The sequence below is a fragment of the Mycteria americana genome, chromosome 8 (genome assembly GCF_035582795.1).
Source record: "Mycteria americana isolate JAX WOST 10 ecotype Jacksonville Zoo and Gardens chromosome 8, USCA_MyAme_1.0, whole genome shotgun sequence".
Lineage (NCBI taxonomy): Eukaryota > Metazoa > Chordata > Aves > Ciconiiformes > Ciconiidae > Mycteria > Mycteria americana.
Genome location: NC_134372.1, coordinates 23,055,118 through 23,071,166, shown reverse-complemented (window position 1 = coordinate 23,071,166; position 16,049 = coordinate 23,055,118). Strand labels below are relative to the sequence as shown.

At 39.1% G+C, this 16,049-nt stretch overlaps 1 protein-coding gene across 14 annotated transcripts in view; it reads right to left on the bottom strand.

The window, feature by feature from the left end:
* Positions 1–16,049, bottom strand: part of ANKHD1 (ankyrin repeat and KH domain containing 1) — a 118,646-nt gene that overhangs the window by 25,072 nt on the left and 77,525 nt on the right. For 11 of the 14 annotated variants that reach the window (XM_075510207.1, XM_075510208.1, XM_075510203.1 and 8 more), the window contains 8 exons: positions 14,092–14,835; positions 6,673–6,818; positions 6,408–6,519; positions 5,436–5,581; positions 3,797–3,939; positions 2,786–2,999; positions 1,415–1,590; positions 606–768 (listed from right to left, as the gene is read on the bottom strand). In XM_075510207.1, the coding sequence (XP_075366322.1) occupies positions 606–768; positions 1,415–1,590; positions 2,786–2,999; positions 3,797–3,939; positions 5,436–5,581; positions 6,408–6,519; positions 6,673–6,818; positions 14,092–14,835 (1,844 nt within the window). The remainder of the gene's footprint in view (positions 1–605; positions 769–1,414; positions 1,591–2,785; positions 3,000–3,796; positions 3,940–5,435; positions 5,582–6,407; positions 6,520–6,672; positions 6,819–14,091; positions 14,836–16,049) is intronic. The other 3 variants (XM_075510214.1, XM_075510209.1, XM_075510211.1) reach the window with 1 other exon arrangement.

Sequence of the window (16,049 nt, the reverse complement as noted above, 5' to 3'; positions counted from 1 at the left end):
AAAGCTGTACACTTATTTGATATTTTGTTAAAGGCAAAGCAGCTACAGTTAATAAATTCCTCTGCTATAGCTAAGCTCCTTGCATCCAACAACATAACTGATAAAACCATCACAAAGCAATGTTCTTCCTGCCAAGAAGAAAAGGCAGTGACAAAAGAGCTGACTACACAACATGTCCCACTCAACAACAAATTAGGGACAGAACAGGAGAAGCACAAAGGAATCAGGACAGCTTATTAGACTGATGTTTTGTTCATCTCAAAAAAGCAGGACTGAAACAAGTAGTATAATCTGCAGAAATTTAGAGGGGAATACAGTAATCTCAAGACAGTGAAATCTCAAACAGTGAAAGTTTTTGGACAATGTATAACTGGAAATAATGACATTAACATGGTTTATGGAACAAAGTTTTTCACCTCTCAAAAATTAGATCTGTGTGAAGTACACAGATTATGATTACTTTAAAGCAGGCATTTTATCAAAATAGTAATTTTGCTGTGTTATATTTGATTCTTCCAAAACCAAGCATTCAGATTTAAGACCAAATGAAGAAACTGTTTTGAAAACATTTATCATTGAAACATAAAATTAATTTGATCTCCCACCTTGCGAAACGCTGACATAAGAGGTGTAATTTTCCGATTATCTGCAGCATCCACATCTGCTCCTGCTTGCACAAGCAACTGAACCACATCATAGTGACCACCGTTAGCTGCCAACCACAGAGGTGTGTTTCCTTTCTTGTTACGAACATCAATATGTGCTCCTCTAAAAAAGTCCAAGTGTAATCAAGTGAAACAAGGTACGAGTAAAGGTGTAGGCTGGGAAGTAAGATCACGAAAGAACAGAGTACAACTGGATAAATAACTTTACTGAAATCCAGTGGCTGGATAGAGAAATCCTGTCCCTGAAATCTGCTGTTTAAATTGCAGCATAGTGACACAGGGATTATTTAAACCTCCCTTACAGAAATGAACACTCACCTAATGTAGTCTACTTCACCAAAGCTATGCAACTAGCAACCACAGACCCTTTAAATTATCAGTAATGTGGTGACTACCCACAGGACAATTGAGATTTTGGCAGTGCATGGAGTTATTATGCTTGCCCCCCAAGTGACAGTGGGGAAATGCTCATGTAAGAATTGCTGGATTAATACACAGCCAACAGTGCTGCCAAGCCAGACACTGTTCACTTACCTCTGGTCCCAGCTGCCTGCTTAGCTTAACTAACACTGGAACAGCAGGTTGCTCCAGGATAACACTGGAGAGTAGGGAACAGATACAACATCCTACTTCCAAAGCTTCCCATTCCCTTTGCTCTCAGATGCACAAGGCAATGTAAGCAAGGGCACCCTTGGCAGAGAAATACAGCTACAGAACAAATGTGTTGCTAATGAGAAGAAATAATTTACCGATTAATCAGGAGCTCACAGAACTTGTAGTGACCCTTATCTGCTGCAATTGTTAAAGCTGTATCTCTTGAGGAAGGCACAGGTGGAGCATTAACATCTGCTCCTTTATCAAGGAGAACCCTTCCAACCTCTGCATATCCTCCTGAAGCCGCTTCCATCAGAGGTGTGAGACCAGTCTGTGCCAAACAGAATGAGTTACACAGTGTGAAATTTGTACAATATACTTTGGATAAGACAAATTATTTCTACACAGGGAAAGCAGATTTTTTAATTTAGTTTCTTATATTTAGTTTAGGAGCCTAACTTCAAGCAGTCTCTTTCTAAAAAACAAACAAACAAAAAAAAAAACCACACAACAAAAAAACCAACCAACCAAAAATACTCTCAGGCTTTGATTTATACAAACCCAGGCAAACTGTTGACTAAGTACCACCAGATACCTGTCTCAACAGCAAAAACAAAGTTTACAACAGGATCTCTAAAACAGAGGTTAGAACAGATCCAAATGAAGGCACAAGTGTTTCTACAAAAATGCTCAGAAACTGGCTTTATAGCTTTTCTCTAGCCTCCCTTAGCACTGAGACTGATCTGGGCCCAACTTAGTTGCCAGGCTAGACTGTTAAATACACTTATACCAGCTGCTAACATGCCCAACTGACCATTTGCGAGCTGGTTTTTATCCATATCCCCTTTTCTCCAGCCACAGTCATTCCAGAAGCAGGCGGGGTAGACAGACACAGCAATTATTTCAGCAGCCTTAGGAGTTACCAAAAATTCCTTTGTGCTGGGGAAATCAGTCTGGCTGTCTACACAAGCTTTAAGCTTGCTTTTATGGCAGGAGACACAAAGCTGTCCCAGAGTACCAAAGGATGGGACCTGTGGAGCATTTCAGAGGCACAGAAAGTCACAGTACTGAAGCCACGGGTTCTACAGCAACATAAAAGCTTTACAAAGTTTGATTGCACTACTTCTGTTGTAGACAAGAAATCTGTTCTCTATGAGAATCACTATAAGCAGCACTATTCTCTCTTCCTGCCTAGACTTCACTCGTATGTAAAAACATATTTATCTGTCTGTTCTGTTAACGAGTATCACATAAAGCTTAAACTTGAAAAGTTTCAGTACTACAGAACAAGAGTCAATCTAAGTTTCATGATGAACTCAGAAGGACCAGTCAGCTTTTCCCTAATGCAAAACAATTCATCATAATTGATGCATTTTTTTTAAAAAAACAAACTTATTTCAGAACATTTAATAAGTCCTCTGAGCACAGAGAGGCTGAAAGTAACAGGAAAATTTGAAGAAACTTGATGACTCAGAGAAATCACCTGTTAGAAATAAGTCACAAGGAAAGGTGATTCACACACTTACCTTTGCCCTGTGCTCAACATTGGCCTTCCTGTCCAAAAGCAGACTAACCACCTCTGCTCGGCCTTGGAAACAGGCCAGGGTGAGGGCTGTATTCCGGTTGGTCTCAATTTGGGCGTTAATATCAGAACCCATATCAAGCAACAGTTTCACAGCAGGTACATGGCCATTCATAGCAGCCAGCATCAGAGGAGAAATACCTAGCTTACTTCCAGTCCTAAAGGGAAAGAAACAAACTGCAGTTCCCAGAACTGGAGGAATGCTCTGGGAAACGTAAGTGTATATAAGAGGAACAAAATGTTTTGTTGTAAGCCAGAAAGGAACATCTATATAAATATAGACACTGACCTAAAATACTAGCATTTTTGAATTGATTAGGAGAAGCCATCAGAGTACCTACATGCAATAGACAATTGCAATTTATAAACAAGGAAAATACATTTCAGCTTTTAGATGTTCAGATGGCTGAAGCACACATAAGCCTTAAACTACATATACTAAACATTAAGGCTGCATCTGATTCATTCAGAAAAAACATGCTTCTAGCACAGCTTCAGTTTTAACTTTCTCTAGTGATAGAATATACGTAAGTTTTCTTAAAATGAATGAAGAGGAGGCTTAAGAAACATAGCTGTGTAAATTTCTTCCTCTTACTGAAACAGAGATCTTCAAACAAACACAGAGCTACCCAGAATGCTTTGGCTGGTTCCTTTACCTGGTTCTATTGGAAATAGTTTGACTTCTAGATCCCAGAATGGTGGAAAAGGGAAAGGGAAGGAATAGGTTTGCAAACTATAATAATCCCTTAAAATTTAGGTATAAGGGAGACAAAGATTGTGATAGTTAAAGGCAATTTAAAAGCGCTAAGATAACATGAACATAAAGGATAACACCAATGTAGAAACGCTGCAAGGTGGTCTGAAAACGCTAAAGATTCCAACCTATGCCTCAGTATGTAGCCAACAATGGAGTGCCTCTGCTATACTGCAGTTCATCATGTACATAGTACATTACCTTGAATTAATTTCTGCCCCAGCATTGAGAAGAATCTTGATGATATTAACGTAGCCACCAGATGCAGCAAGGCTTAATGGCGTATAATCAGACACATTCCTATGTTCTTTATTTGCTCCCCGAGCCAACAGCAAGTCAACAACCTGAAAAGACAGCATGCATATAAAAGGCATATTATGGCCTTTGCTATTATCCAGGAAATGAAAGGATGTTATCATATGTTCAAACCTTCCAGTATGCTGCCAGTTTCCATTGTCAATAGATAAGATTCTACAGAACCTCCATCCTCTTTTGCTTTACTTTTACATATGTGCTGTACAGACTTAGCAACTGATTAATACATCAGTTAATCTGTGTGGGTTGTAGCAGTGCAGCATTTGTCTTCCAGAAAGATTATTTTACCTAATCAAAAATGCAAGGCTTTAAAGTGAAGCTCTTCCTGTGAATCTTAAGTTTGCAAACAAGGGATCTATCCCACTCCCATAATGTCTCACACTGTTTGAGCATCTCTTTCAGAAACTCCCACAACTTTAATTCAAATGACATTTGAGCCAAGTTTGACCATCTGTATTATATGGTCTTTCCAACAAAACACATGGTAAAAATCAGACTGACTGATGTTAATGGAACAAACGTGAGGAAGGACTTCTCTCCTCTATCAGAAACTACTTAAGAGAAATAAAAGGGGAAAAATTAAAACATTTCTGGTGATGTACTGCACTTTAGTGGGCCTCATTTTACTACTAACATAGGCTAGGTGATTTTCAAATAAGCCAGAAAAAAGGCTGCTTCACAAGTTGCTAAGCCAGAAACGTAAGAGGTAGATTCTGGCACAAGGAAAAAAAATAAAGAGGAAGAACAAAAGACTTCAGTAGTTCAATAAGTAATGCTATCACAGACCACGTTGATATCTCCTTTTATTTGTGAGCAGCACTTTTACTGTTAAGACCTGCAATTCAAAAGTCAAAGGGGAAACTTTCCAATTTTGGCCAACTGTTTCAATCCTTACAAGTTCCAAAACTTTCCACTCCCATATCTGGCACAGAGCCCTTTGCCATCTCCATGCCATCTTCTAAGCTAGTATGCCCATGACTAAAGTAGGAAAGACTTAAAACAAATCTTAGGGGGGGGGGGGGGGGGGGGGGAGCTGAGAGAAAACTGAAACATCCTTAAAAGACTAATATAAGTGCATTGCATTTGCACTTACCAGCCCTGCACATTACCACTAAAACCATGTACTGCCAACACAAAATTCCAGTTTCTGTCCTTGTGTGCCTGCACCAGCTGTTTTAGTTTTGAGAGTGGGGAGGATGCATAAGGAAGGCATTCAGTGAATGAAGTTATTCATTAAACATCTCTACCTCCCTCACAAAAGTTCTTATCTAGCAAGGATACATTGACAGAAGAATGACCACAAGTTATAACAACCATTAGCTAACAAAACTGGAATAACCAAGGGAGAAAAGAATAAATTCCCCTTCCTCTTGGAAGAAGAAAAAGACTTAAATTAGCTACACTTATACAGGTTAAAAACCTTCCAGAAAAAGGATGATTTCTTATACCATCAACAAAAAAACACTGTTCAAAAAACTATCTACAAAAAACAATTCAAACCCATTGAGGACAAATATGTCTGTACCTCTTGGCGTCCACCGGAGCATGCCAACGAAAGCGGAGTATCCTTTGTGCGCTCAGACTGTGCTTCTATATCCCCACCTTTGTCTAGAAGAATTTCCACTACACCAACATGTCCAGCAGTTGCAGCCAGAATCAAAGGCGTAAAACCTAGTAACAAGAGATCATGTTGAAAGCAACCTTGAGCATCTCAGAAGTATTATTAAGGAGCAGAAATGCACAAAATGGTTAATTCACAATGACTTCTTCTGATCTTCCTCATACTGGGGGTTTCCTGGTATAGGCCACAGTCTCAGACCCTTTCCTAGCCCTACTCTGACCCTGACACATCTAGGCTCTGATTCCAGCCAAATATAATTAAACATTCTTCAAAAGAAATCTAAACAGTACTTGCACTGATCAGTTTGGATTAAGTTCCGACCAGCTCATCTCTTTAGAGAAGTCACAGCTTTCCACTTAATTGCTATTTAATAAAGTTTCAGTAAGTGAACACATCTGCACTGCGTATGTTGCTTATTTCCAGTGGTCAATGTCAGTTTCAAGGAGCAGCATAGTGATTTTGTTCTCTCAACTCTAAAAGATTTGAGCTTTTGCTGAACTCGGTTATTGGGAACAGTATGATACACAACCTGACAGCTACTCCCCATTAGTCAGCCAAGATTTGATATTTACCCCCATTAGCCACTCTATCTAGTATGCTAAGGTCTTTTGTAGAGCATGAATCACAAGGACAAAAGTGCTTCACATTTCACAAATCTGCTTAAGATACCACTCAGGTGCACTTCCTTTCAAAAATACAGACAGAAAGGCATGCAATGTCACTGGCTTTGTATGGCCAATATTTCTACATGAAGTGCAAGAATGTAATTCTACATTTTTGCAACCTTTGGTAATTTTCTGAAGCAAAGAATCCCAAATCCCAATTTGAAATTCGCTGTTTCAAGTTGTAGTTCATGGTCAAACTGTTTTAGCTTACCCTTCTTGTCTCTGTGTTCAATATTGGCACCACGAGCTATCAGTACGGATACGAGTTCTTCATGACCTCCTGCACATGCAAGGGTCAGAGCAGTGTCATGATTACTTTCAGTCTTCACGGTTGGGAAGAAAAAGAAGCAGATATTCAGAAATTAAAAAATACTTTAACGAGAACTTTAACATTGTTAAGACAGTACTAGATTAACTTTTTTCCTTTCAGAACTTATCAGAAAGCAAATCCACTCAAAACCATTGCAGTTACTCACGTGTGCATCGATGTCAACTGAAGGATACATGGGAAGCACCGACTGCGAGGGCACATTGCTCGATGCCTGTGAACAAGGCTCAGGCGTAGGGGATTCGGTAGTGTGCGAGGAGCTGCTGGAGCCACTGGGCACTCTGCTATTCACAGCTGAAAAGTAACACCATGTTATTAATTCATTCTTAGGAATCCCACATTTTATATGAAAAATATTTAGTCCTGTAAAACTGCAACGGTCTAATATAAAAACAGTAATGGGGAGAAACAAATTAAGTGTTCCTAAAAACAAACGAGTTGGTGTCTTGCGCAAAGAAGCTTTCCAGCAGTTAAACAGTGTAAGTATCATCTCCAAATTGTGTTAAGTTAGAAAATAATTTTATGAATTAGTCTGTATGCATTACGAGTATGAATTATGAAGATTATTAGTTATCCTTTTCAAATTGTAACCTTCACTGTTAGAGTTCAATCATATGCTCAGTCTAAGCAGGCAAATGATTTATCACTAACACGCAAACCTAATGTTCAGAAACACTCTAATTCTGGAATTTAAAAGTTTTTCACGTAAAGGTTAGTGCACACTTAGTCTCCAGAGAAGGTTTTTCAAAGCAAGATGACTGACAGCAACTTACACCATTAATCGTGTCTGAGTTAAAACAACCCAGGAAGGGTGGAAGAGAAGCAGACAGGAGGGGGCAGTCAACAAAAATAAGAAAGCTGAAAACTGCCTGTGCTCCCTAAAATTTATTCTGATTGATCCACAGCCTGTAAAAGATTTCATCCTGAAGATCTAGTGCATCTCAGGGACCCAAGGAATGCAACTTTATCTTCTTTTTATTAAAAAAAAAAAAAAAAAAGGACAATTGAAAAAATTGAGAATTGAGAATCAGATTTTATTCAACTAGTTTTAAATGAAGTTTTACCAGAAAAAGCAGATAAATATCCCTCCACATATATATCACGGGGCCAAGACCTCTGCCTGCCTTTGTAACCAAATGAGTCCAAGGGGAGCCCAAACAAATCTAAGGCTCAGCTGGGACTACTTGGCAGGAAGGTCCAAACCACCTATGCACTAGCTACAAGTGCACTTCAACTATAGTAAGTCATGCTAATATAGCAGCTGGATTTGAAAAGTATTGTCACTGCTGGATTGCCAAATTTCTATACTGTGCAGCATCATTAAATGGAATATCTGGTTAGATTTAATTATTCCAAAACACACAGTATTTTGTAGTATTCCTGGAACAAGCTACTGATGGAAAACACTAGCAACTCCAGGTAAGAAATAAGCAGCAGCACTTTCCTTTTGTCCAAGTGTTTCAAGCAATAAGGGAAGATGAAGGATGAACTCAAACCTGCGTATGACTTAAGAGAAATTTTTGCAAACCTTTCCCAGCTCAACCTTCCTGATTCCATTGACAAATTACACACCAGCAATTACTCATAGGAAAATGGTGCAGACTGAAAAGTCTTAGAAAAATCCTCAACATGACCACTAATACCACTAATTCAGCCTCTAGGACTGCGTACAGGACTGCATATGAGCAACAAAGGAAACAGACTGGAGCAAGTTTAGATGGGTCACTTGAATTGGGTTCTGGAAACTTGGAGGGGTTTGTCACTGAAATTTTGGGAGATGACAGTTTTCAACTGTACTTTTTAAGTAAAGCAGTCTCCTTGGCACATAGGCAAAACCCAGCATTAACATTTGCCTCCACGTTTAAGCAACAAAGTATTGTATCTGAATTCAGAGTTGACTTTTGCTTCACATTACAACCTTCATGAGCAAACCAGGTTTGTATTAAAAGTTTCAAATATAAAAGCTTCCACACTTCATCTGCTTACTATGGACTACCACTTACAGCAGCAGATGAGCATTAATTAATGCAATACAATTGTTTTCTTGCTCAATGCAGTGAAGTGCAAGATACTAATTGGATTTCTAAAGATTATTCCTTCCAAAATACAAGACACCAAATCACCCTGTTAAGGACTTATATTAAATCAAACTGGTCCTTCCTCATGAAAGACACTGGCTCAGTGCTTTCAGATCTGGCAACTATAGATATATAAACATGTGCGTGTGCTGTGCATACAAAGCAGGGGTGCACAGAGAGACTCCACTTGAGCCAGTTTAAGGGTCCTTAATGTAATATACTCAGTGTTGCTGTAACAGGTTCCACAAATTTTCTACATTTCACAACCATGACTGAAAACATCCAAGTATTTCTTGCATACTTTAGATTTTCATCATGCACTTGAAACACATGAGTGTGCGCTAAGCACTTCATGTGCACAGTAACAACGTCAAACATGAGAGAACACCAAAGGCAGTAGAAATGCAGATAAGCCCTGTACTGATACTTCAAACTCTTGTTTAAAATAAAATCTAACAACAAATAGTCTACAACACCCACCAACTAATCATCCCCTTTATAACTACTGAGTTTACAAAACTGCAGGATTTTTCAAAGTGTAATTTTCTATTTTCTTAGTGTGGCTGGCAAGCTGGCCCAATGGAGCATCAACATAATTCAAGCTCTGTGGAGCAAAACACATTTGAGAACTTCTACCTCCAGTTTCATGTGGCTGATTTAGCTCAGCCAAAGTTACACAACAATACATAGATTTTTAACTCAAAGATGACCTTGCAACAATAGTTCCAACATCCCTTTGCATACATGTGTATGACATTGGAGTTAACTTGTATTTCCCCAAGTCCGTTTCTGGATTACCAACCTCAAGCACTGGAGGCAGGACAACTACTGCTCCTGCAAACCCCATCCAGGGAGACAAGGTCATCCTACGGAGGGGACACAATGGGAGAGCCACTTCTCTGCCTCCTGCTACCAGGAGGAGCCTGGCCATGCCCTCACGGATAGCTTCATAGGTCTGACACTGGCCCCAGGAAGTCGAGGACAGCTTGCCAATCACTAGTCTTTAGCAGGTCATACTCACAGCATACCTCATACTTCATTAGCCAGAAGCTAATGTGCAGTCTCCCCAAGGAGCAATACCATTATATCCACTCCAGACTTTCATCTCAATAATTGGCAATGCAGCAACAACTGCAGCACTGCAGCTCGCAGCGGAGAGCAGCACTGGCACTGCCCGAGAGTCCAAGGGGAAAGACTAGCTAGAGGGCATAAAACCAACCGTGGGGGATGATCACCTTCGGCATCTCTACGCCACACCATAGGATTTTAATGGGCTAGAAAAATGTGCGGCTTTCACCCTCTGAGGAGACAAGGGGAAAACCTTCCAACATGCAGATTGCTTCCTACTGAACAGGTGTTTTGTTTTTTCACCAGGAAGGGTACCAATAAACACACTGATAGGCAAGCATTGATAAAAAAACACCAATAAAAATAAATTTTCATAACAGGTACCTCAGATCTTTATAAAATACCTATTTTGTGACATAGGTTTTGGGTGTTTCCATAGACTTCAATATTCAAAAGACTTGTATTAAAAAAAAAAAATATATATATATTCTACACATGAAAAAATTCAGGTTCCCCACATTTTAAGGGCTTGCAGCTTTCCAAAGGGACTTTCATTGAATCAGTGTGAAGTCGAAGACAGGTCTCCAAAGACATGGATGACTATTTTCAAAGTTATGAAAAAATATCACAGGAAACATGAGTAAAAAAAAAGGAAGCAAGAACTTGGTATTTTATCTAAGTACAACTCTGGAGGCACTGGCAGAACCTCAAGCAAGCAGCGCTGGATGAGAGTGCAGCTGTAGTCTGAAACTGCATCCACCCAATTGCTGTCATGCTGTGAACATGGATTTTCATGAATACTGGACTTGGATTTCCGTTCCCCTTTCCTCAAAGGAACTGGGATTTTCAGGACAAAGAAAACAATCCTTTTTCATGACCAAGCAGTCTTTCAGCCTGTCCATGCAGCTTCTCAGTAATGTGTTACTGCAGAGAGGCTTTTGCACATTGGTAACTCCGTCTTGTTTTATAAGTCACCATTTTTCACTCCAGATTATCCTAGTAACCAGTTTTACTCCAAACAGCAATCATAAATACAGTAACTTAGATGTCAGCTTCCAAATCAATACTTTAAAATACCACAATTCTGTAACTGACCACAACCAGAACCAAATAACAGTTAATAAAGTTTTTCAAAACATGCCTGGAATTTCAGTATACAAATGGGAGCTCACAGGAGAGTCAGACAGAAGCATACAGAGATGCCACCTCCTGACTAAAAATACCAGCTGAGTAGATCAAACAGGAATAAAAATATTCTAACTAAAGACAAAACCTAGCAACAAAGAAAAGAAAGTTCCTCATCTTGAATACCCTAAAACAGCAAAAAAGCCTCAATTCAGATACTGCCAACTAAGACATCTACTACAGTAAATGCATAATGTGAAATGAAACTCCAACTATGCAAGACAAGATGCTTCAAGAAAGCAAGTGTGTATTGAGTAATGACAATTAGATCCAAAATGTCCTCTTCTATTGGAAGATGTGATCCAAAATAATTTATTGCTTTCCCACTCTAAACTGCACAACGTCTATATCTCTTTTGTAAGCCAATTAAAATTTTGACTGTAATAAGTCACCCTTTGAAAGATAGGATTAGTTGCAAGATTTTTGCTTGAGCACATCTAAATAAACTCCATTACAACCAAAACATTCTGGAGTGGAAAGAGCTACTTCATTTTTAGGTTTTACCTGACTTTCCAAAGGTTACCTGGTTACTTCTGCATAGCTTTATGAAAGAGGGGACTCAAGTACACGTCTACCAGTGACCGACTGCCAGCAAGGCTTCCAGCACTTTGCACCTTGACATCAACCATCTCAACACCTAGCAGCCGACAAATTATGCCAGCAGACTGGCAAGATAAATACTCGAGGTATTTATCAGCAAAATAAAGATTTGAGGCTTTGCAGAAGTGTAAGTTCTCCCTTACAACTAGTCCCAACTGAGGCTTTGAAAAATTTGCCTCTTACATCACCACTGGTAAGAGCAACAGGAAAAGGTATTTCAGTGCAGAGGGCAAAAAGACAATTTAACACTTCTGTTCTTCTGAAGTAGATCCAATACAAACTGGAATACTCAGCAGGAATAAAAATGTTCATACCTCTTCTAAACAAAGAGTCACTCACCACCACTACTGCAGCTCCACCAGTGGTACCACAATCAAGGGAGACACTTCTTCAGCGCACCCAAGTGCAAGACTAAGAGACTAACACCCGAGTGCGAGACTAACTTCTCTAAGAGACAGACTTCCCACGCACAAGGCACAAGCCACAAGCCCCTTAATTTTACCTGGCATCTGCAGCACGCATGTAAAAATCAGTTCTCATAATTTCTATTGCTCAAAATTTCTTTCCAAAATTAAGGACTAATGGACAAGTTTGTGGAAAAAGGTCAAGTGCATTTTAAATATGGATCAAAGCGTTTGCAGTATGAGTAGGTAGATTTACAGTTTGTTTTTAAATGTACATAAATTTGAGATAGTAGGATTATAATTTACACAGGGGTCACTTTTCCACAGTCTGGATTTAAAAAGTGAGCAAAATATCTAATTCTCTTCCAACAATTTTTTGGGGGGAGGGAAATAAAACAAACATGAATTTCAGAAGAAAATATATTTCAGTAAAGGAACATCAATACATTTTTGCAGGAGCCTCTGGAACTGGACAGCTAAAGTTTCCTTGAGTCGCATTTCTGTAAATATAGTTTCTAATAGCTGTAGAAGAGCATGCTATTTGTATTATTTTTGAAATTAATAAATCTCATTTCTTAGCAAAAAATGTCTTTAATTACTTTCCAAAAACAGTAAACAGTTTCAGAAAATGAACCAGTGTCTATTCAAGGGTTTTTTAAAATTATTTTTAAGATAAAGTTTTTCTGGTTGTTTGCAATCTTTTCAAACAGCACAGTTCTCGCACTCAGCTCACTGCAGCAGTTTTTCATTTCAGGTGCACTGAATATTTTGGATGTAATACGCAACTGCTAACCATGAAAGGGTATATACTACATGGTCTTGTGCTAGATATGTTAAACTGTCAGCAACAGGAACTACTCCAAAGATTAAGCCCTTGTTGATCATGTTTTGCATTAACCATTCAAATTTTCCTCGTCACACACTCCAGTACTAAATCTTGAGTAATAAAAATCAAGAATAATCCAATTGTATTTTTGTTTTAATGTTGGCTGAATACTCTGAAGAGCACCATAGAGTGGGAGAGGAAGGCATGCCATGCCAGAAAAGGGGGAACTAAGACTGATTCTCAATACAAGAGGATTTATTCGAATTACACTGTAAAGCTGAAGAGAGCTGGTACAACGCATCACACTATTCCACCAACTATGGTTTCCATGGGAGGCTGCAAGTAGTCTCGACTTGCATGAGCTTGATGCAACTATCATTCTAAAAGTTCACAGGAATGGCTGGCAAAAGGTCTTACCACACATTTCTACAACCTTAAGATGAACTTAAGAGGACAGGGCAGTGACTATGAAGCCGGCGCACAGGGGTGGGGGGAGTGAGACAGGAAAATAAGGGCTGAGGGGACAGACACAAGGTACAAAGAAACATTGAAAAACACTGAATTAAAAAAAAAAAAAAAAAAAAAACAAAAAACACTACAGACCAAACAGCACTGGCTATATCCTACGTACCTCCAGCAGCAAACATCAATCCTAGTCAGATCCATGAAATGAAGTCAACCAAAACGACACCTCTTTTTCCACAAGGGGACTCACACAACCCAATGTGTGGGAACTTCCATTCCTCTTCACATCCTTCACAAGTGGAAGGATGTTTGGATTTTTGCTTTTCATCCAGATAACAGGACACATTTTTGCCATATGTTATATCTAACAAGCAGATATTCCTGTACAACAACCAGGGTTTAGAGGGTATTATGAAAACATAAGCCATTACAGAACTGAGCGGTTGTGCACAGATTCCAGGTTGTGTTTAAACCGTAGCAACACCTTGAGCAGCAAGGGGAGGGACGCATTTGTCCATACAAGTGACAGTAATTTGGCTTTTTCTAGAGATGGCTACTACACTGAAGAAAGTCACTGATGTATATATAAGCCTGTATAGAAAATTCTACAGAAGATACAAAACTGTCACGCTTTCACGTTTCCTAATGGGCACTACTAATCAATCATGACAAGGCTTTTTAAAGAAGCACAGAAAAAGATGAGGCCAAAGGGGCTAAAACAGGTCTCCAGTACAGGAAGTTTTGCACTTTGGAAAAAAGATATTTTAAAGTCTCATGTTAGAATTGGAAGTCACTGTTAGGATTAATAGCACTAATCAGGAACTTTATTCTTAAGCAAGTATTCCCAAATTGGAAATTCCCAAGATGTTTTTGGAGGGAAGGAGAGAGAGGGAAACTGAGCACACAAATTAATGCAAAAATAGGTATATTTCTTAACCCACCTGCTATTAGGTCATCAAGAGTGTCGGTAAGCGTCTGTGCTGGAGTGGCAACCATTAATCCGTCTGGTTCGTGAACTAAGAGCCCCTGCCCAGCAATTTGCTGCTGCTGTCCTACATTCTGCTGATTCCCTAATGCTTTCTGAAGTTCAAGAGACTCTGTCCCATTATAACCTAAATTACCAGAAAAATTACATTGCGGTGCTGGCAAAGGCTGGATAGGGACAAACTCTATTGGTTCAGCAGGTGGTGGAGACTGTTGTTGCTCGTCATCTTTAGACAAAATTGTGTCAACCTGAGGTAACCCTGAAAAGTTATCCTCTGGCAGACCCTTATCGGCTTCCACCTCTGGGAAGACCTCTGTAAGTGGGCACTGCTGCTGCAGGGGAAGTGGTGTGTCTGTCTGACCTTTGGTCTCCAAATATTCTTTGGTAAACTGCTGTTGGGTTTTCATCTGCAACTGCCTTTCCACCTTCTGCAGCTCCTTCAATATTTTCTTCTTCTTCTGTACTTGTTCTTCTCTGTTCTTTTTAAGTTCTTCAATCTTATCTTTATTTAAAGGTTCGCCTTGAATTAATTCCAATGATTTAAGTTGTGCTTTTTCAATAGCACTAATTCTCTGTCCAAGTTCATTCAGCTTGCCTTCAGTCTCTTCTACTATGCATTCCAAAGGCTGGTATGGGTGAAAAGGTGGCAGTAGGTCCTTATCTGCTACCTGCAGGGAACTTGACTTCTGCTTGGATGCACCTAAGCACATGAAAAATGTTTGAAAAAATGCCATGCTGAAGATACCCCAAACCTCCCCTCTCACCCACCAAGAAAAAAAAAAAAAAAAATCTTTACAACTAACACTGCACATCTGTTTACCATAGAAAGGTAAACCCTACACTCCATGTTAAGACAAGAAAGGACAAAGCATATAGCTGGAATTTTCAATATTGATCCTAATATCCCTTTGAACACAGCTATTTTAATCTTAAGGAATAAGAACCTTTATGGTTTGACATACATGACAATGCATCTGGGAAGTGAAATCAGCAAGAAGAGCAAGGCAATTTAAATAATTTACTGAGTTCCCAAAGTTGTTCTGGTATACAGAGCAATTAAACTAGGACTATTTTCCAGAGGCTAACTTCCAACAACAAGGTTACAAGAAAAGGTAGTCTATATTTGAGAGAAGACTAACTCTACAGTAAGATCATATTTTGAACTAGTATTTCTCCAAACACTATAGCATTCCACCTTTACATTACAAACAGAATCCTGCCAGTGCAAGCTGAACATATACAAATACATTTTGAAGCCTTAGCACCTTTTTAAAAGTTCTAAGACAAAATTAAGAGCTTGCTTGCCTCCCTCTCTCCAGTAACAAATTAACAATTCTGCTCACTATTAAGACTTAAAAAATAATCTTCAACACGAATCTAGCAAGGAACACCAAGCCAGGGCAGCGCTTTCTGTGAGTGCTCACTGCCTTCCAGCAACCCAAGGCTGCTTCCCAAAAGCCACGTCTGTGAAACCTTTGGTCAGATCTTGCTAATAGGAATCTATTAAGTGATGAAATTTTATTTATGACTTCAGTGTAAGAAACTTTAATTAAGAATGTGGAAGGGTTTAGCCTGATCAAATAATTTTCTGCACTAACACTCATTTGCTATACCCAAACAGTAATATATGTAGCTTTAAAAAACAAAAACAAACTTGGATATTTACAAAGCAGACTCATACAATTAATCATTAAAAGGGGAATTAAAATTATGTACAGTTTGAGCCACGGCTTAATAAAGTTACCTAAACATCACAGAGTTAAGAGAAAATCTGGATGCAAGAACCAAGTCCCAGATCAGTCATTATCTCTGGAAGGATTAATTTTCCTAAAACGCTGATTTATTTCTCTCTGGGCCTTCCTTCACCAAAATACTAATTCACAAGTGACTTCATTTTGCATTGCTGTCACATAC